This window comes from Hemitrygon akajei, chromosome 7, assembly GCF_048418815.1.
Source record: "Hemitrygon akajei chromosome 7, sHemAka1.3, whole genome shotgun sequence".
Taxonomy (NCBI): Eukaryota; Metazoa; Chordata; class Chondrichthyes; order Myliobatiformes; family Dasyatidae; genus Hemitrygon; species Hemitrygon akajei.
In genome coordinates, this window is record NC_133130.1 from 56,024,625 (window position 1) to 56,046,051 (window position 21,427).

At 38.7% G+C, this 21,427-nt stretch overlaps 1 protein-coding gene across 1 annotated transcript in view; it reads right to left on the bottom strand.

Annotated features, from left to right (window-relative positions):
- The window catches only part of LOC140730473 (follicle-stimulating hormone receptor-like), a 172,665-nt gene that overhangs the window by 85,302 nt on the left and 65,936 nt on the right, over window positions 1–21,427 (bottom strand). The window contains exon 2 of the mRNA XM_073050921.1: window positions 487–558. Within this exon, the coding sequence (XP_072907022.1) occupies window positions 487–558 (72 nt within the window). The remainder of the gene's footprint in view (window positions 1–486; window positions 559–21,427) is intronic.

The following is a 21,427-nucleotide window of genomic DNA, read 5'->3' on the forward strand; positions in this document are numbered from 1 at the left end:
GTAATTTAATGTACAAAAATAACCTTTAAACATGATCTGTACATTCAAAATGGTGCTAATGGATTTGGATTATATGCTAGAATTGTTTTTCAAATATGGAAAAATTTTATTAAATTGTACTTTGTAGTCATAGGATGAATAAGCTTTTACATTGCTCTTCACACCTGTGTCAGCTCTAATTACTTTGCCTGCAATTGCCCTGTATTCTTTTGAATTGCTCTAATTCAGCTATTCAATCAGCTTCATCAAAAGCTGTTATGGGTTTTGATTTCCATACTATATAGCAAACCATGTCCTATTGACCTACTCTATAAAATAATATTCCACTTGTTTCCTTGTGTTTTCACTGACAGTTGCAAATCAGTAATATCATACTGCAGGGGAAAGTATTATATAATAATGCCATATATTCCAGCTTTCTTTGACAATGCAAGCAAAGGCACACCTGAATATTCAACACATTGAACAAATTAATTGAATACGTACATGCTTGATAAGTTGTTGAGTCCAGAGAAAGCTCCACTTGGAATTCTGTTCAGATTAGTGTATTTAAAAATCCTGCATACAGAAGAAAAATAAGAAATTAGTATCAGTGTATAAACACTTAAAGCCTCACTTTTTGGTTATCAGTGCTTATGAAAAGTTCATAGATTTCATTCACCCATCAATTTGCTGTGTGCAATACCAGTGAAGTAACGACTTGATCACTGGTGGTTGCAAAACTTGTTTAACATTTGTCCAGGGGAAGGGAATGTTAGTGTGTGTAATTAAGTTTTGATTGAGTTTTGATCTTCCAGCTTTTATGGGACAGTTCATAGCATTAATGTTGGTCTATATGTTAATCATGGTATATCGGCTAAAAGGGATTATCTTTAAAGGGGGGAAAAAACTGTCCAGCCACAACTGCAATATTGTGTCCAGTTCTAAGCACCACTCTAAAAGGGCTGAAGAGAAAGAGCAGAAGAAATTACAGGATAAGGGAAACATGGAGAAGCTGTGGTGGATCTGATAAGATTATGTAAAAAGTTCAAAATAAAATTTATTATCAAAATACATCCTGATCACCACATACAACCTTGAGATTCTTTTACCTGTGGCGTACAAAGCAAATCGATAGAACAGTAACTATAAACTGGATCAATGAACAACAAATTGCACAAATGGAAATATAAATAAATAGCAACAAATAACAAGAGTATGAAACAACATGATAAAGAGTTCTTAAAGTGAACCATCTGTTGTGGGAACACCAGAAATAGAATGAGTGTAGATATAGAAACATAGAAAACCTACAGTAGAATACAGGCCCTTCAGCCCACAATGCTGAGCCGACCACGTCCTTATTTTAGAAATTACCTAAGGTTACCCATAGGCCTCTATTTTTCTAAGCTCCATGTACCTATCCAGAAGCCTGTTAAAAGACCCTATCGTATCTGCCTCCACCACCATCACCAGCAGCCCATTCCACGCACTCTCTACACAAAAAAAATACTGAGCCCTGACATCCCCGCTGTACCTACTTCCAGGCACCTTAAAACTGTGCCCTTTCCTGTTAGCCATTTCAGCCCTGAGGGAAAAAGCTTCTGACTATCCATACAATAAATGCCTTTCATCATCTTGTACACCTCTATCAGGTCACCTCTCATCCTTCACCACTCCAAGGAGAAAAGGCCAAGTTCACTCAACCTGTTCTCATAAGGCATGCTCCTCAATCCAGGCAACATCCTTGTAAATCTCCTCTGCACCCTTTCTACGGTTTCCACATCCTTTAGTGAGGTGAACAGAATTGAGCACAGTACTCCAAGTGGGGTCTGACCAGAGTTCTGTACAGCTGATACGTTACTTCTCAGATCTTGAACTCAATCCTATGATTGATGAAGGCCAATGCCCTGTATGCCTTCTTAACCACACAGTCAACCTGCGCAGCAGCTTTGAGAGTCCTATGGACATGGTCCCAAAGATCCCCTTGATCCTCCATGCTGCCAAGAGTCTTACCATTAATACTATATTCTGCCATCATATTTGACCTACCAAAATGAACAACCTCACACTTATCTGGGTTGAACTTATCTGCCATTTCTCAGCCCAGCTTTGCATCCTACCGATATCCCGCTGTCACCTCTGACAGCCCTCCACACTATCCACAACACTCCAAACGTTTGTGTTATCAGCAAATTTACTAACCCATTCCTCCACTTCCTCATCCAGGTCATTTATAAAAATTACAAATTTAGGGAGTCAGACTAGAGAGTGGGTGGGGGGGGATGGGGAAGAAGGAGGGCATTGGATAAGTCAGATCGATAAGTGAAGAGCATGGCCTCACTCTTCCTGTGATTAACTCAGGCTCTGGATGCTAACTTGAACTGGCCACGTGCTGATCAATCTACAAACTGATAATATATCTAAGTAGAAGACAGTGACATAATCCATATACAGCGAGGGTTTGACTTGTATGCCTCCACTGTCTGGCAATGTCACCCCACTTACTTTGTCGTCCATCCTGATGGATTCGGCAAAGGGTTCCGTGCAACATACAAACAAGAAGATGAGAGTGGGTAACCTTGCTTCTAGACCTGATGGAGAAACTATCTGTCTCCCACCCATTAACTTGAAATGAATTCTGGATATCAGTTGGAGCAGTTAGTTCAAATTTATGATTCACTCTCCAAAATCCAAATTGGAGGGCACATCACTCATATATATGTGTGACATCCTGTCAAAGGCCTTCTACTGACTAGAGAGACTTCCACCCCTCTAACCTGCATGTGGGCAAAAGTATCCATAAGTAACAGAATCCACCTTTTCCCCCGGGTAGTGTGTCCTAGCTATCTACCACTCTCTCAGTGGCAAATCTTGTGGGTGACACAAAAATAGGTGGAGGGGTGGGTAGTGTTCAGGAAGCAGAGAGGCTACAGAAGGACTTGGGTAGGTTAGGAGAATGGGTAAAGAAGTGGTAGATGGAACACAGTATCAGGAAGCGCACTTTGTTAGAAGAAATAAAAGGGTTGATTATTCTCTGAATGGACAGGAAAAAAATCAAAAATCTGAGGTGCAAGAGTCCTTGTGCAGGATTCCCTAAAAGGTTAATTTGCAGATTGAGTCAATGGTGAGGAAGGCAAATGTAACGTTTGCATTCTTTTCAAGTGGACTAAAATATAAAATCAAAGATGTAATAATGAGACTTTATATGGCACTGGTAAGGCCTCACTTGGAGTATTGTATGCAGTTTTGGGCCCCTTTTCTATTAATGGATGTGCTGACATTGAAGAGGGTTCAAAGAAGTTTTACAAAAATTATTCTGAGATTGAAAGGCTTATCACATGAGAAGTGTTTGGCTCTTGGCCTGTACTCACTAGAATTCAGAGAATGAGGGGAGAGGGATCTCATTGAAACCTATTGAATGTTGAAAGGCCACAATAGAGTGGATGAGGAGAGGATGTTTCCTATGGTGGGGGAGTCCAAGATCAGTGGACACAGCCTCAGAATAGAGGGACATCCATTTAGAACAGAGGTGACAAGGAATTTCTTTAACCAGCGAATGCTGAATATGTGGAATTTGTTGCCATGGATTGCTGCGGAGGCCAATTCGTTGATATATTTAAGGCAGAGATTGATATGTTCTTGATTAGTTGGGATGAAGGGTTACAGGGAGACAACAGGAGATCGGGGCTGAGAAGAAAATGGATCAGCCATGATGAAATGACAGAGCAGACACGATAGGCCAAATGACCTAATTCTGTTCCTATATCTTACGGTCTTGTAATCTAAAAACACATGTCTTATAAACCTTTCCTCATCATTTTAAAGTTATGCCCTCTAATGTTTAACATTTGCACCTTGAAAAAAAACATGTCTCTATTTACCCTGCCTATTACTCTGATAATGTTATACTCATCTATTAGGTTATTTCTCAGCCACTAACGTTCCAGAGAAAACAATCCAAGTTTGTTCAGCTTCTTTAGCTCAAATGAAAATAAGAGGGCTGGGCTTGAGGATAAAAGAAAGATGTCACAAGGTCAAAAAGCAATCCAAACTCAGCATGACCAAGTCCACAGCAGAAAGTGTATTGACTGGACTGCAGTTTATTTTGCATTTCCCTGCTGTTAAGAAGGATTATCTGTTCTGGCAAACTATTTCATGCTGCAGTGAGCATTGATAAACCCATTGAGTTCAGAATCCAATATCCTATTATGCACTGACTTTAGATGTTGTGTGTTTATTATATTTAAAAGAACTCTCCTTTCCACAATCCATTTATAAGCTTTAAGACTTTACAAAGAGACTTGCACTTAATTAAGTAGTCTTCAGTGAGATGTAGGTGAAGGAATTCAAGTTTGTCAGTGTTTTGTGGGGTTGAGAAATTGCCCTTTACATCACCTGGTGAATGCACATAAACTGACCGCACCCAGAATTTTTTTTTTTTAAAAGATGATAATCGGGGCTCACCGCTCTCTCACTGCACATAATTCACAGTGCAATCACAGCAAATTTTCTATTTGATAGTCAATTTACATAGAACAACATTTCTCAGAGTGCAATATGATGAATGGGCATTTAATTTAGATTTGAGTTGCTGATTTAAAATTTAGCTTTGCCCAGAATGCCATAAATTTCTCCACTCTTGTTCATATTGTGCCAGAGGATTATTAAGGGGCATACATACTCTCAACTGATACCTCATCCAGTAAGAATTCTTCTCATTTATCTTGCTAATTAGTAAATGTTTTCACCTCATTCTAGAGTTTACTCTCTGAAAATAAGAAATAATTATATAAATGTATCGCAAAATCCTATATCTCTTTAAATATTTGTTTTGCGGATGATATAGGATAACATCTTATGCAAAATGAATTTATCTAGTTTGCATGTTGGCCAAATTTATGCTGTTATATCATAAGGTATGACCAATTTTATTGCATTGGTATCACCTCAGCTAAAAATGCTCCACCAAGTTATTGTACCGTGACAGCTCTCGTCTCATTTATGTGGTAAATGGTCAGCACAGTGTGATGTTGGAATGTACAGCTTCAGACAGGATGATATAAATTGGAATTTGTATGTCTGGCTGGATATCATTGCCTTACACAGTCATTATGTGCTGATTACTGCAGTTCACTTATTGAAGCCTTTGATTGCTTTTAAATAGACAAAAGCAACAAGCATCATATCCCATGATGTACATTGCTTCACAGTGGCTTCATTACAATGGGAACCTTTGGATTTGTTGAGACAAACTATACATTTGCTCAACCTTGATACAACACAACTAGGTTGGTGGAATTGCATGGGTATAACAGAGCCCAATCAGTTTCACCTCCATCAATTTTCATACATGGATAATCAACCAGTCTGCATTACAAACATGACCCTTCTCACCCAATGTTTCTCTATGCATTGCACTTGCTTATCGTTTTATTCTAAAGGAGGAAGAATTTCCCTCTGTGATCATTTGAATTGATCAAGCCATAACTGCAATGGCACAGCCCTTGGAAATAATGTGTGTAAATGGTTGCACGATTATCCATTGCCTTCAAAATAGTGATGCTCTATTCCACTCAGGAATTCCACTGGTAAATAATGATAAAATCAAGGACTCTGACTGAAGTCAACTGTCATGAATAGCCTGAAGACTCATGTTGCCAGAATGGTTAGGTTATCAAAATCTAATGGAAAGAGCCTACACTTCATATTGCCAGTTAGTGGATATTGTTAATCAAGTGGGCCAAGATATAGAATTTCGAGTAAGAGCATTACAGGCAGTGAGCTACAAGTTCACCAACAAAAAAGGTGAGACCAGGTCCCTAAAGAAGCATGTCACTGTTGTGGTACAATAGGACATTGGGCTAGAAGTTGTAGGGTTAGAAAGCATGGTGGTCAATGGAAACAGACTCAGTCAGCAGCTCCACCAGTGTTGGAAAATCCTGACCAGACAGTAACTCTTGAGCAATAAAAGGAATTTTGGGATGCAGTCTCAAGATTTTTTTTAAAAAATGACTAACTCCTTCCCAGCAGCCCTTGCTCACCTGAATAGAGCAAAAGTTAGATGATCTATGTGTTACACTACTAAATGAAAATGAATATATTGGATTCTTAGTTGATCTAATATATACAACCAAATGCACCACGGGCTAATATTTGCAGATGTACTGTTTTTGTTCCGAAGCACAGAAATTACTCAAATCAAAACCAGTCCAGTTCAAGTTCTCCTATGTTCTCATCTACCGGGAAAAAATACAATTTTGGTTGGGAGACCTTTTGCAAACTTTCCTTGAAGTCGATGTTTTGTTGACTCTAAGCTCCACCATCGAGTTTGTGAAGAGTGAGGATGGCTGGAATCAGTTGTAGTTGCTCAAATTTGAACAAACCACCCATTGTAGTTGAGGGTGACACAAGGGTGCAAAACACCCTGAACCTAGTTCTGGTTCTGTCCACTGATTGCCTCTTGTTGGCTGAAGGAGGAATTAGAATGGCTGGATAGACTATTGTCACTGAAATTGAAGCACTGGCATTAGGAAGTATGGCTCCTAATACTTTAGTAAGTAGAACTAAAAGATCTGATTGATGCCTGTATGACTGAAGAAAAATCAAATAACTTCTACATAGACTGGCAGCAAGCTCTTAGTGTTCATGATTTTGAAAATCTAGAGAGACGAGGGAGATTTCTACGGCTGTAGGAACCCCATCCAAATAGCCAGATGGTGCAAATTGCTGACAGAGGTGACTGTGTTGAAATGTAAAGGCCACTCCAAAATGGACACATTTTGAAAGCTGCAGCCATGCATCAGTGGATAAGCCAGCAATAAAAGCAATACAGGAAGGAATGAAAGGAATAAATAAAGTGAATCTGACAAATGAAATCTTGAGAACAAACTTGAACTCTCTATTGTATACAGGATATTTGAGAAATACAAGTTTAATGCTCTAAAGAAGAGAAACAGAGAGCACTCCATCTGGTTGCATCATTATCTGGTATGGAGGGGCCACAGCACATGATCGGAAAAAGTTGCAGAAAGTTGTAAACTCAGCCAGTTCCATCATGCACACTAGCCTCCTTGACATCCAGGACTGCTTGAAAAGGCTTTGTCTCAAAAAGGCAGTATTGTAGCGGTGTGCTACACACAGCGCTGAAATAACGACACGTAGTCGGTGAGCTGCAGTTGCAAAGAGATTTATTCAAACTTAGCGGCCTCGCTTTAAAGCCTTCCTGTTCCCACCTTCCCCAAGCAGGAATGCCATATTCACAGTCCCGTCCCGTGCGTGGGCTTTTCCCCTTGCTGGTGAAGAAGGCTTGGTGCCCTCTTTGGGACCAGCCTCAATGCCGGCGCACGCCGGTTTGAGAGCGCTGGGAAGTGGGTCGCCACAGTATCTATCATTTAAAAGCCCCATCACCTGTGACATGCACTCTTCTTATAGCTACCATCGAGGAGGAGATTCCAGAATCTGAAGACACACATTCAACATCTTAGGAGCAGCATCTTCACCTCTGCCATCAGATTTCTGAATGGGCAATAAATCCATTAACACTTCCTCAGTATTTTTTTTGCTCTATCTTGTATGACTTTATTTTTTCTATATATATTTATAGTAAGTTATAGTTTTTATTACTATGTATTGCAATATACTGCACCACTAAACAAATTTCACAACATAAGCTGTAGATATTAAAACTAATTCTGATTGTATAATTATCTGTCTGTAAACTTTTAGTAACTTGTGCTATACTGTGGATTCTGGTTAATTGGAGCAGCCACTTATTTGAGACAACTCTCAAAGAACAAAAACTAATTGAGGAAAATAGCCAGGATTCCTTTTTGTTTCTTTGGGTCACTATGCCGTTTAAAAGGGTTTGCTGAAAAGTTCCTAACCAGTGCCAGTCACATTTGCATTTGTAGCTATTAGACACTACACTGTGCTTAGAGAGAAGTGGTTTTAAATACCGTCAGTTGCATGTGCTTGTGTTCAAAATGTCACAACCACGGGCTCTGCTGCAGAGTCTGGACATCTTTGTAAGTGGGTAGCTGGAAGCAGGCAGCAATCATATACTGGAGAATGCACATTCCACCCAATTAGGTTTTTGTTTGTAATTGTATTTAACTTCCTTTTATTTCTCTCTTGTGAAGTCGTCACTAAAGCACAATGATGACAATACTCCCTGCATACCTTTGCCTACATTTTGGGGAAAAAGAGACCAGTGTTTTGGACCAACGCTGCTAAAGGAGTGGGATAAATTTAGTTCGATGTTCTGGCTCTTGAGCGCAGTCACGGCGTGAGATTTTAGTTTGAGGCTCTGTTGGCTTATTGTTTAATTTTCCTTTGTACTGTACATTCCTTATTAAAACTGAGAGAACTGTTTATTCCGAGATCATGTCACTCCCTCTGTACTTGGACCATCACCCAACTCCTGTCAGCAAGACTTGACCATTGGCATAGACACAGCAGATCGAGAATAGCTGAACTTGGCCCTGAATTTTGTTGGTAAGGTAGGAAAGACATTCAAGTCAGTTGGGGCCGGGCCGGCAGACATAGTGCACGTGGCGGCATCTGTTCTCAGAGTGGCAAGCCCAGCCCAGACCAAATTTTGCTGCTGAGGTGGTAAAGTTTAAAAGTCAGTGGAGGCTGGGCTGCCAGAGGTGGCTCACGTAGTGTAACAACTATTCTCAGAGCGGCTAATTGAGTCCAGGCAGGAAGAACAGGTGTCAGCATTTGCAGTGACAGTTCAACAATTCACCACAGACAATGAAATTCTAGTGTCAGCCATTACTGCCTCTGTTCAGCAGCTCACACCAAACAGCCAGAATGAAGTGGCAACCATGACGTTTTTGCTGCTGCTGCTCAAAGTTCAAAGTAAATTTATTATTGAGGTACATGTATGACACTATATACAGCCCTGAGAGTCATTTTCTTGCAGGCATACTCAATAAATCTATATTTGAATAATAACCGTAATAGAATCACCACTTGGTGGATAGGTCCCTGGTCTATTCTGTATGACATCTCCTGATGTCTCATTGGGTGCAGGGCAGGGTCCAGTACCTCGTGGATTGGGAGGAGTTGGCCCAAAGGAATGTTCTTTGTTTCCAGCTCGAAACATGCTGGACAAGTCTCTCATCCAGGATTCAGATCCCTTGCCCTTTGGGAGCTGCACGCAGGGATGGGGGCCCTGTCACAGTTATGAACTCTGCCGTGGAGACTGGGTGCACTTGCATGTGGGCAACTGGAAGAAAACAGCCGTCACACATCTGAGAATGCTCATTCCATCAATCAGGATTTCTATGTAATTGTGTTTAACTCCCTCCCTTTCAGCCTTATCAAGTATTGACTGAAGCACAGTGACAACTCTCCCTGTTTAACTTTGCCTACATTTTGCAAAAGAAGACTAGTGCTTTGAAAAGATGCAGTAAAAGGAGTGATATAAACATAATTTGATGTTACTGCTCCTGAGCAGCAGTGACAGTGAGAGTTTTTAGTTGGTAGCCCTGCTGGCCTACATTTATTATTATATTTGAACTGTACTTTTTTTTTAAATAAAACTGAGTGAACTGTTTATTCTGAAGTCCACATCTCACCCTCTGCACTAGGGCCAACGCCGAACACCGGTCACAAAAAACAGTGATTTTTGTCACTGGAATAAGCAGTAAAACAACTTAGAACTGTTTTGTTCACTGCTGTTTCAAGCATTCAGGCTTGGAGATACCAGAAATGTCTGGGAGTGAAAATGAAGTGATTTCACTACTTCAAGTTAGGAACTACAAATATTTTGAAGGTATTTGCAATCTTCTTGAAAGTTACAAGGAAATTGAAGGTTTGGAGGATGCAGTCATGGACAACATTGTTCGAAGGCAGTCTGTTGTCTACTCTAGGTGTCTGCACTGGTTTTACTCATCTACAGTCAATTGAAAGAATATGATAGTGTGCACTAGATGAATTCTGATGACTATTAGAAACTAATATACAGTTCTATAGTACTGTAGTAGCATTGGCAGTGTTCTCATTTGTTCAGTACTTCATTTAAAAACATGATTTGTTACTTAGTTAAATGGTAGTTTGTCTTTTTTTAATATCTTTTTAACTATCTCCATGAAACTTCAGCTAACTGGGGCAGCCGCTAAACTGAACCAAAATGTATCGGTTCTGATGAGTCCCAATTAATTGTGCTTCATTTTATTTGGTTTTGTGCTTTTATCATCTTTGTCTCCTTAAGCTGAAGTGTGCCTCAGTCAGTACCTGTTCACAAGTTTCTTATCTATATTGGTTCAGACCAATTTGCGATACAGAAGGGAAGCATATACTCAAGGTTGTTTGTTAATTCTTGGTTTACTTCCTGGTTCAGTCTGACCCTATCTGACCTGTACTATGATGAACATCTAACGAATGGCTGTAACCATAAGATTTTCACGTTATTTTTGACTTCCACGAACTTCCCAGACATCATCTTCAGATCTAACACAGACAAACAAAGTTCTTCTCACATTCGATATTACATTTTTACCATTAGATTCCACAGAAGAGGAACTCTAGTTATTATGCTGCTAGTCTGGTGACATTTAAAGCCAACTATAACTTCCCTGATGTTTCACCATCTAAGAGCAAATAATATATATGGAATCACTTGGTCAGTATGGATCAGTTTCCTGCCCAGACAATTTTGCAAAGGAACTGTCAAGGAACAACTCTGTATACTTATCTGAATGTGACTTAATCTCAGTACTGTGCACCTTAATCAACAATGTATTTTCTTCAAGATTTTCTTTACAAGGTTTGTACTTTAGATTATTCCAAAACAAGATTACACAAATTTACATATTTAATAGATAGGATAGAACCTTTAGCAGTCAGGTTTAAAAAGCATTGTGACTGCACATAAATTAATTGCATTCCTAAAGAGCAATTTGAAAATGACTTTTGGTTTGTTGCCTTAGTTTAAAAGGCCACTTTGTAATTCGCTGTTAATCTAATTTGTGTTTTCTTCTAACAAGCGTATTTCCAATATTTGCTATTGTATAAATTTAACAGCTGCTGACATAACAACAAACAATAAAATAAAGAATAACCTCATTTATTTGTAATTATTCATTGTTGTACCCTGTAACATATGCCTGGAAAATAAACAAGATGTAATAAACAGGATGTAATAAAGCCAAGAGGTATTTGAATATAAAGAAACCTGTTTTAAAATGTAGGTACACAGAAAATAGAAGCAACCATGCAGCTAATCTAGACTAATTCCATGGTCCATATCTCTATTTACTGCCTGTTCATGTGTCTGCCTCAAATGCCTCTTAAATGCTGCTATCAAATCTGCTTCTAAAATTTCCCTGGCTGCATATTCTGGTACCTACTATTTTTTTTTAGAAAAGCTTGCCCTTGCAAATCAATTTCAATTTTTCCCCCTCCCACCTTACATTTACATCCTCTATCAAGCAACGTTTCTGCCCGAGGGGGTGGGGGGGTTAATTAAAAGTTCTTACTCGCTAACCTATCTCTGCCTCATAATTTTATGTAGTACTTTTGCTGCACCCCATAATCTCCAATACTCAAGGGGGAAAAAATGTTCCAAGTTTGTTCAGCCTCTTCAGGCAACTGCTGAATTGGAGTGCCTTAGGCAATATATAGGGAATTGCTTGTGTGTGAATGAGGGTATTTCAGAGATGAAGTACAATAATAGGATGATGTGAGGTGAAATATGAGTCAGGGTTTTGCATGAGCTTTGTTTCCTACAGAGTAGGATAGTCAAACAGCATTAGAATGGCTAGGTCTCAAGCTAGCATAGTGAGGGTTTCAACAGCAGTTAAACTGAAGCACTTATTCCATTTCTCTCTGCACAGATGCTGCCTGACTCCTGAGACTTTCCATCTTATTCTGTTTTCCCCTGAATTATTACTGATGTTATTAATTTATTAATGTAGTAATGCAGTAAATTGAGTGACAGCTTCTATGTTCTATCTTTTCATTGCAAACAATTAGTTATCAATAAACTAGTATTATTTTTGGATGGAATGCTTCTTATTCAGTATTGATCTACGGGTATCATTATCAGAGAGATGTACAAGGTCATTCATGAAAGATCAACTAGTGAAGCATTGGACAGCAATGCAGCACACAGCACCATTGAGAAGTATCTCATCTGATGGATATCCATCTTTATTTTTATTAATGACACTGATAGTAGCCAGTGATTAGTTGTCAAGAGTAAACTACAGTAAAGTGACGTGCAGAGTACTTTGCTCTCTTCTCTTCCTAATTTTTATTGGTGACACTGTCAGCGATATTAATCCTTTTATACATGTCAATACTGTGTTAGGTAATATAACCTTTCTAGAATCTGGCTCTCTCTATATGTAGTAGCATATCGCTCGGATGAAGATCTATGACTGCATCACATTGGCAAACTACCACTCAATGAAAAGTTGTAACTACTTATCGATTGGTTCTGTGACTTGCCTATTTTATCTTTTGGACAGTATCTTCAAACATGCCCGGAAAATCAAATTTAAGCACAATGGTCTCAACAGAAAGTTGACAACAGAGCAAACGAGACAAAAAACATTTTGTATCCTGAGATCATTATGGAGAGCAAGGCAATTAGAATGTAGAGAATATAAAATAAAAAATCTCCATTACTTTATGATTTTCTTTAGAAGTGTTTTATAGGGTATATAATAATGACATTGCTTTGCAATAAAATTACACACGTTTCTCTTTTTGTTTGCATTACTGTGCAATAAAATTATATGTGCTTTTTGCTTTTGTTTGGTTTAACAGATTGCATTTTCCCTCCCATTATACTTGTGATACTTGATAAATGTATTTCAAAACCATCAAGTTAAATCTTGCAGTTTACTCTCAAACTTAACATTTGACAAATACAGGTGCAGAGCAGTTAATCCAATAGTGTACTATTTTGTCTGTAAAGCTGATTGTCAGCATTGCACCTTGTTTACCACACTAAGCCATGATAACATCGTTTACCTCAATACAGAACTAATTCCACAGCCTATGGATTTATTTCCAGGACTCAACAACTCACATTCTCAGTTTTTATGTATGTGTGTATTTATTTATTTTTGTATTTGCACAGTTCGTCATTTTTGTTGCACATTAATTATTAGTCAGTGTTTGTGTGTAGTTTTTCATTGTTTCTATTGTATTTCTTTGTTTTACTGTGAATGCCTGCAAGAAAATGAATTTCACAGTAGTATATGGTGACATAGTTTGAGAATAAATTTCTTTGGAACTTTGAACTTTCATTAATAATGGCCTCTTTTTCCACCGTGTCCGGGGTCCATATGTTCTCTCAATGCTGAATGTAGCAGCATTAAGAAACTGAGTGTGCTTGTAGTCCATTGGTGACATGGGAAGTTTCCTGTAAATACTGTGTAAATTCAGAAATTTCCTAGTGGAAGTGGATGTTGTATAGGGAACACTTGCCTGGTTTTCTGGAGGGGTTGGTTGAGTGAAGGAATCCTGGTTAACAAGAGATGAGGAACATTTAGGCTTGACAAGATATACCACAGGTTACTACGAGTAGCAAGAGAAGAGATTCACGCACATTTGGCAATGTTCTTTGTATCCTCACTGGCCATGGGAGTGGTACTAGATGATTGAAGGGTTTGGTCTAGAAGCAGGCACAGCACAACTTGACCTCAAAAATGTAAATCTATTATTAGCTTTGTATTGGCAGATATTCCCCAAGTAATTGCTCTTTTAGTGGGATCATGTATAATCCATGTCATAATAATGGATATGAAGTAACATTCTATTTAGCAGTATAAATAAGAGTGCTGCTAATGTCTTAATACTGGCAATCTCTGTCCTATTATAATTGAGTAGAGACACTGCAGAATTAAGTTTTTGCTATGCAGGTGATCGTGATATGAAGTGTCAGGATTTTAATGTTTCACACCTTGTTGATTTTTTTTTTAAATGTTGAACTTATAACAGAAGTATATTGTTCTATTGTTGGGGAAAACATCTGTGATATCCAGTTACCTAACTTAAGGAAAGAGCACATTTAATTTCAAAACTTATTCATGATACATTTTGAAGCCCACACCAAATAAACAGTTCTAGTTGCTGCAGATCCTTTCATGATGTCAATGACGCAGGCATGAACTAACCATTACTTCATTTACTGTCTGCTTCATTACTTGTCCTGTTCCAAAGGAATGCTTCACTGTGGCAATGGCAGGCTGCCGGAAGAATGGCAATTCACTGTGATAAAGAGTTGTAGGAGCTCCTGAAGGACAAACTCAAATAGCTCTCCGGCACCTCAGAAAGAGCAGCAGTCACAAAGACTGGTTGCCTGACAACCGGTAGAGTGGAAGGGCAGGGGCCATAAATCTGTCAGCCTGAGGGAATATAGCAACCTTGGATCTGGCGCAGCAGCTGTCTCTGTTCTTAGCAGTCCTTGTAATCTGTAAAGAGACTGACTGCTGGAGTACTGTGATACCCTCAAAGCCCCTTGGAATACTGTTATGGAGGGCTAAGTTGGCAGAGCCCTGTTCTTCCTTCCCAACTGACGGAGCTTCTACTGCTTCTTGCAGATAGTGAGTGGCGTTTCTTTTTTTGCAGTGAAGAAATGGAATTATCCGTTTATTGTTTTGTAGTCCTATTTGTAAGTATTAGAATGAAGCTTATCACATACATGATGACTAAAAGTGTAGGCTCTGTACGAAGTTTGGTATAAAGCTGAAGTGGAACTTGCCAGGGCTCCTTGATTTCCCATGCAAGATATCTGTTGGATTTGCCAATTCACCAAGTATTTTATTGTACATACCCACCAATGTACTTTGGCAAAATGGACTATCCTAGTCTTCATCTCTATCTGTAGCCAACACTGCTCTCAGGCAATCTGACAGCTCTTTCCCACTGCCCACATTGCAGACATTACAGTCAATGATTCATAACCGCATCTCGAAACTACCCATCTATGGGGCACAGTGACAAGGTGTAAGCCATGGCTTACATAACATGATTGTACCTTCATTGTTACTTTCTAAGCAGGCAGGAAGGCTACTTCTTGCCTGTCTAATCTTCTGAGGATAGTCAGTAATAACAGAATTAAGAGAGAAGGACTGGAGAAATGAATAGTACACTATCTACAAGAGATATTGCACAAAAAGCAGAATGGGATGTGCAAACTGGGATTAGTTGGGAGCTCAGTCTTGGGTATGAATATGTCCGGTGAACATCAGTGGAGTCTTGTAAATTCGGTACAATAATGGCTGGAAGTCTCTTTTCCTGGGTGCACACTCTGCACTTGCACTGCCACTTTGCTGTTGTAGCTGCTGGTGGATGTGTGATGTTCTTTGGTGAATATTTGGGTTAACTGCCTGCCATAATAGCTGAAAACAAACTAGAAGTGTTGGATACGGATGATACTGGGATTGGAGAGGTACATCTTGATATTGAGGAGGAGGAGCTGTTGGGTCTCTTGAAGAATATTTTCTCCTCATCGTTGTTTGCATGTTCATTGAAATACTCCCTGTCCTGAAATGTTAATTCAGTTTAATTTTAACTTTAATTTCGAGATGCAGCACAGTAACAGGCTCTCCCGACCCAGTGAGCCTGTGCCTCCCAATTACACCCAATTGAGAGGGTGAACAGCTGTAAGTTCCTTGGCATAAACATCACCGAGGATCTCACATGGTCTGTACGTATACCAGCTGTGTGGTGAAAAAGAAACAACAGCGCCTCTTTCACCTCAGACAGTTGAAGAAGTTTGGTATGGCACCCCAAATTCTAAGAACTTTCTACAGGGGCACAATTGAGAGAATCCTGACCGGCTGCATCACTGCCTGGTATGGGAACCGTACTTCTCTCAATTGCAGGACTCTGCAGAGAGTGGTGCCGACAACCCAGCGCATCTGTAGATGTGAACTTCCCACTATTCACCATTTACAAAGAAAGGTGTGTAAAAAGGGCCTGAAGAATCATTGGGAATCTGAGTCACCCCAACCACAAACTGTTCCAGCTGCTACGATCTGGGAAATGGTACCGCAGCAGAAAAGCCAGAACCAACAGGCTCCAGGACAACAACTTCCACCAGGCCATTGGACTGATTAATCCATGCAGATACAACTGTATTTCTGTTATATTGACTATACTGTTGTACATTATTTATTATAAATTACTATAATTGCACATTGTACATTTGAAAGGAGACGTAACGTAAAAGATTTTTACTCATGTATATGAAGAATGTAAGTAATAAAGTCAATTCAAATCAATACACCCATGTGACCAATTTACCTACTAACTTGGATGTCTTTGGAATGCATGAGTAAACCCCATAGGATACCCACATGGTCATGAGGAGAATGTAAGAACTCCTTACAGACAGCAATGGGCATTGAACCCTGGTGTCTGGCACTGTAAAGCAATGTGGTAACCACAATGATACTGTGCCATTCTGTCCCATTTCTTTCTACATAGATGATGCCTGATCTGCTGATTATTTCTGTATTTTCTGATTTTGCTTCAGATTTCCAGCTGCTATGGTTTTTCTTTGTTTTGATGTTTGAATAGCTGGGAGCTGTGTGAGGCCTGGCATGCAGTTGGTAAGAGTGTGATGAAAATTGAATATTATGTCTAAGTTCTGAACGATCGGCATTAGTAAAAAGATTATGGCTTGCTACATTGTAGGCCTACTGAAGCAGTTGCTGTGAGATCTGATTTGTGGATCTATTCACTGATCTTGATCTGAAAGGAGAACAGAGACCATTCTTTAATTCATTATATGAGCATCTTTGGGGATTGTTGTTTCCTTTCATTACCTCTTACCTGGAGATCTGCTTGGCTCCCTACAGACTGATGACCTCTGCCTCTCATCCACCAACTGCACATCTAGTTGTCACCTATGATTTACAACACTACATCAACTGCACTCCCCTTTTAAGGGTTACAGGCTGGCTTTACTCAGTGTTTGCAAGTCACTCGGGGCTCTTGGTGATTTGCTAAGGTGATGAACACAATGGTAAACCTGGTCTGGTCACTGAAATCATGATAATGAAGCAGTAACACAATTCAGATTGGACATACACAGGCATGCTAAGGCCTGGTTTCTGACAATTATTCATTGTGACCACAGGCCTGAAGTTATCAGTTCTTAATGGCCATTTACACAGCAAGAACAGAACTCGCACTTGAAAATGATCATTTTTGCTAAGGTTTGATCAGAAAATAGATTTTTTTTTTATTGTCTCTGGAGCTTTTTCTGAAAAACTGCATTAGTCACACAGAAAATGAGGTAAATACTAAAAGCCACAGCTTGTCATAATCTAACTATAACTCGATCCATTAATAATGTATATTTCACCCATTACATTGTGAAATGTACTGCACTGTCAAGGGACAGGACTGTTTAGTAATGTTGTTACTTTCCAGGTTAGATGTCAGCATCAGCTAAAATATTTTACCAAAAATAACTTCTGCTATTCATCTTTATTACATTTGCTAAAATCTCAGAATTATTACCAGTCAAAATATTCAATGCCTTGTGCCTTTTTTTTAACCAAAATATCAGTAGAAAATAAAAGTACTGATTTAGCACAATTTGAAACTTGTAGCAAGAATTTGGAAATATTAGTGTACAGGTTTTGAATGATGGTTGCATCTTTGGAACTCTATAAATTTGAGAGGATGGCAACATCTGTGGTAGACAAATTGTATTGGTGGCCATTATTGTTGGCAAGTCTAGGTTGAATGTCCACTGGAAGATGTCAGCATTCATCATAGATGAAGACCAATTGAATAAGCAACAAGTCTGTTTCCAACACCAGACAATGCCCCCTCTTCATTTCATCTTAGTTTGGACATTCATTCACTTATAGATGGACAACCAGTGTATCCACCAGCACCACTTATACATTCCATCCATTATTCACTGGTTACCTTTTGTATGATTTCCTCCACAAGTAGCAAAGATATTTTAAGTGTTTGTTATCTCCTGTGGTTTCTATTCTAAATTTTTAAAGCCCACACTAAGTGGTGTGACAGGTTTTCTTTTTTATCATATGAGTTAGTAGCTATGGACCTGACTATTTGCATAACCATTTTGTGAAATGACAGTCTACAACACCATTCTACAATGAGTCATTTTAGAAAATTATACATAAAGTGACTTCTCTGCAAGGAGGACTTAGTCATACAGTCAGAGTTGTAATGCACAGAAACAGATCCCTCAGCCCAACTTATTGACACTGACCATAGTGGTTTCCTGAGTAAATTCCATTTCTATCCACCATTCCTACCCACAAAAGTGTTCAAATATATTTTATAGTTGTACCCACTTCTACTACTTCCTCTAGCTGCTTATATAATTTTCCCACCATCTCTGTTGCCTATCAGATCCACTTGAAACCTTTCACCTCTCAACTTAAACTATGTCCTTTAGTTTTAGACTCCCATACTCCAGGAAAATATCAACCATCAACATGTTTTATGATTTTATAAAGGCTATAAAAGGAAACTATCTCAGCCTATCCAGTTTCTACTCATAACTCAAACACTCCTGTCATGACAGAATCCTTAGAAACAGAGAACCTACAGCACAATACAGGCCCTTCGGCACACAAAGTTGTTCCGAACATGTCCCTACCGTAACATGATATCCCATCATTTGTACTCAATGCCCCATATCATGAATTCAAACTTGTGATATACCTTCTTCAGCATGTGGTATAGCTGTGTCACCACTTTCAGAGAATAATAGTACTTTTACCACTAGGTCTCTGTTCTACAATACTGTGTAAATGTTGGCCCTAGTTTACTTTCCCAAATGTTAAATTTCAGCTGCCATTCCTTTGTCCGCTTTTCCATTTGGCCTAGATCCCATTGTAAATTTAACCAGCCCCTTTTGACGTCCACCACTCCATTAATTTTGGTGTCATCCATGAAGTTACTAATCATTGCACCTATATTCTGATTCTAATCATATATCTATGACAAACAGCAGGCGGCTCAACAATGATCTTCCTGGCACACTATTGGCCACATGCCTCCAATTTGAAACAGCCCTCAGCTACCATTTCTTCACTTCTTCCAGCATGCCAATTTTATATCCAGATAGCTAACTCATTCTTTATCCCTTACTATCTCATCTTCTGGACCAATCTGCCATAAGGGACGTTGTCAAATGTAAGCCAATCATGATTTGTTCCTTAACCTCTATCACCTCACAACAGGAAACAATTCATTTTATTGTTGAGTCTTGAATGCCACAACTTCGGTATAATTTTTGTTTTCTCCCGGATAATAACAACACAAAAATAAGTACTGGTATGTATTTTAACAGTGCATTTTTTATTTCTGAAGAAAGTTATTGTAACTTCCTATGTCACCACTTCATTATTAGTGCCAATCATTTAACTTCAGATTTGCGTGTTACTTAGTTTTCCTCATTAGAAAGTTTGAATGATTCATCCTTCTGTTTTGACTTTTATCCACATCCTCCTACTCTAGACACTGTTGCCTCAACCAGACATATTTGCTTTTATTGTCAGAGTAACCAGCACCAGTAACCAGCCCTTTTTGGTGAATGTGATTCTTTCAACTGTTGTTGAGCTACTTTCTGGTTGGATTAGAAAACCTTTTTAAAGAATTAATAGGTAGTTACCTTATTACCTTTCATGCACCATTGAAGGATAATTACTGCACCTATCTTATGTTGAAGTGTTAATTTGCCATTATTTCAATGAAATAGCTTTCTCAGGGATTTCATGCTTCTAAGCCATATGTTGCTCGGATGTCAGTCAAGGTATTACAAACTCCAGTGGAAGACTTTTTGCAATTTTTGACAAAAGGAAAATCACATCCAAGTCGTGCTTTTACTGATTTGGACTCCAGACACAGCACCCTGCATAACATTACTATTAACAAATCCACCTCTGCAGGCTGTCTTGCAAACTAGAAGCAAATAGTTTGTAATTGACACACTGACAATCTAACTAATCTTTCCAATTTAAAACAAATTAAAAAAAGCTATAACCTACTGCTTTTACCTTGTAAGTAAAATGAAAATCAATGAACCTACAATGAAGCATGATTTAAAATGGAAAAACAATAGCAATATTTATCTAAATACATTGTAAATAATAGTTTCAAAGGATGAGTACATTAATTTAGTCATTGATTTTAATGAATTCATAAGGTCTCAAGAAAGGGAAGGAAGTGTAATAGATTGCATTATATTGCATCTTTTATGCAGAAAAGAATATTTATGTAAAGAAGATCAACAATTGTGAGAATTCTCTAGAAAGGCTCAAAAATATTTAAAGGAGCAAACGTATTACATAAAATGACAGCCCATCCTTTGCATTTTAAAAATGATGGAGCAAATTTCTCATTTAAAATCCACCAGATCCTTTCAGATTTGTTATTCTTAGAGCACTTAAGTTTACAGTGGAACAGATTTTGTGAATAAAGAATAAAGAGGAGCCTTCTGCTACAGGTGAGTGCCTGCCCTGGGATATCTATGCCAGATTAATCATGGAGTCCATTGGGGCAGCACAGACTTCCTCAGATTCCCCACGTCTTTGGATGAATAGATAAAATGACATCTTTATTTTCTATAATGCAGTTAGATTCACCCACATGAGGGATAAACCTAATTGAAGACAACAATTTACCAGCAGCAGATGTATCTACTCATGACAGCATAGTTCATAATTGAGCGCAGTACCATGCTTCTGGAAACCAAAATCCCACTTCACTTGTGGTACTACCATTGTGTTATATAGGATAGTCTTAGAGCAAGTGTGGCAGCTCTGAAGTGATGTATCAGTGAGATGCAGCAAACCATCATCATTGCCAGCTGCAGAAATATTCATTATTATAGTCTTTAGGCTCATGGTTCAGCATGTCTTCCACTGTGCTCTAATAGGTAATCTAGGTGATTAATCCTCCTCAATGAGGAGTACAGAAGGGCATTTCAGGAGCAGCACTAGATGTACAACTGAGATGCCAGGACGGTAAAGCTGCAAGACAAAACTGCATACATGCTTAATACTAAATATAACATACAATGAACAGCAAAAAATCCCATTAACAGCTGATAAGATCAAAGATGACTGAATCACAATCAAGTTTAATATCACTGACCTTCAGTATATCATGAAATTTGTTGTTTTGCTGCAGCAGTACATTGCATGCATAATAATAAAAACAATAAACTACAATATATATTTTTTTAAAAAAGAAAATTAAGTAATTAGTGCAAAAAGAGAGAGAAAAGTACTAGGGTAGTGTTCATGGGTTCATTGTTCATTCAGAAATCAGGTAACAGGGAATCAAGCTGTTCCTGAAACAGTGAGTGTGTGTCTTTAGGCTCCCTTACCGCCTTCCTTGTCATGAATGGAACGTGCCTCCAAGAACATCTCCATCATCAGTGCCAACATACATTCCAAAGGCTAGGCTGAAGCATGTTCAT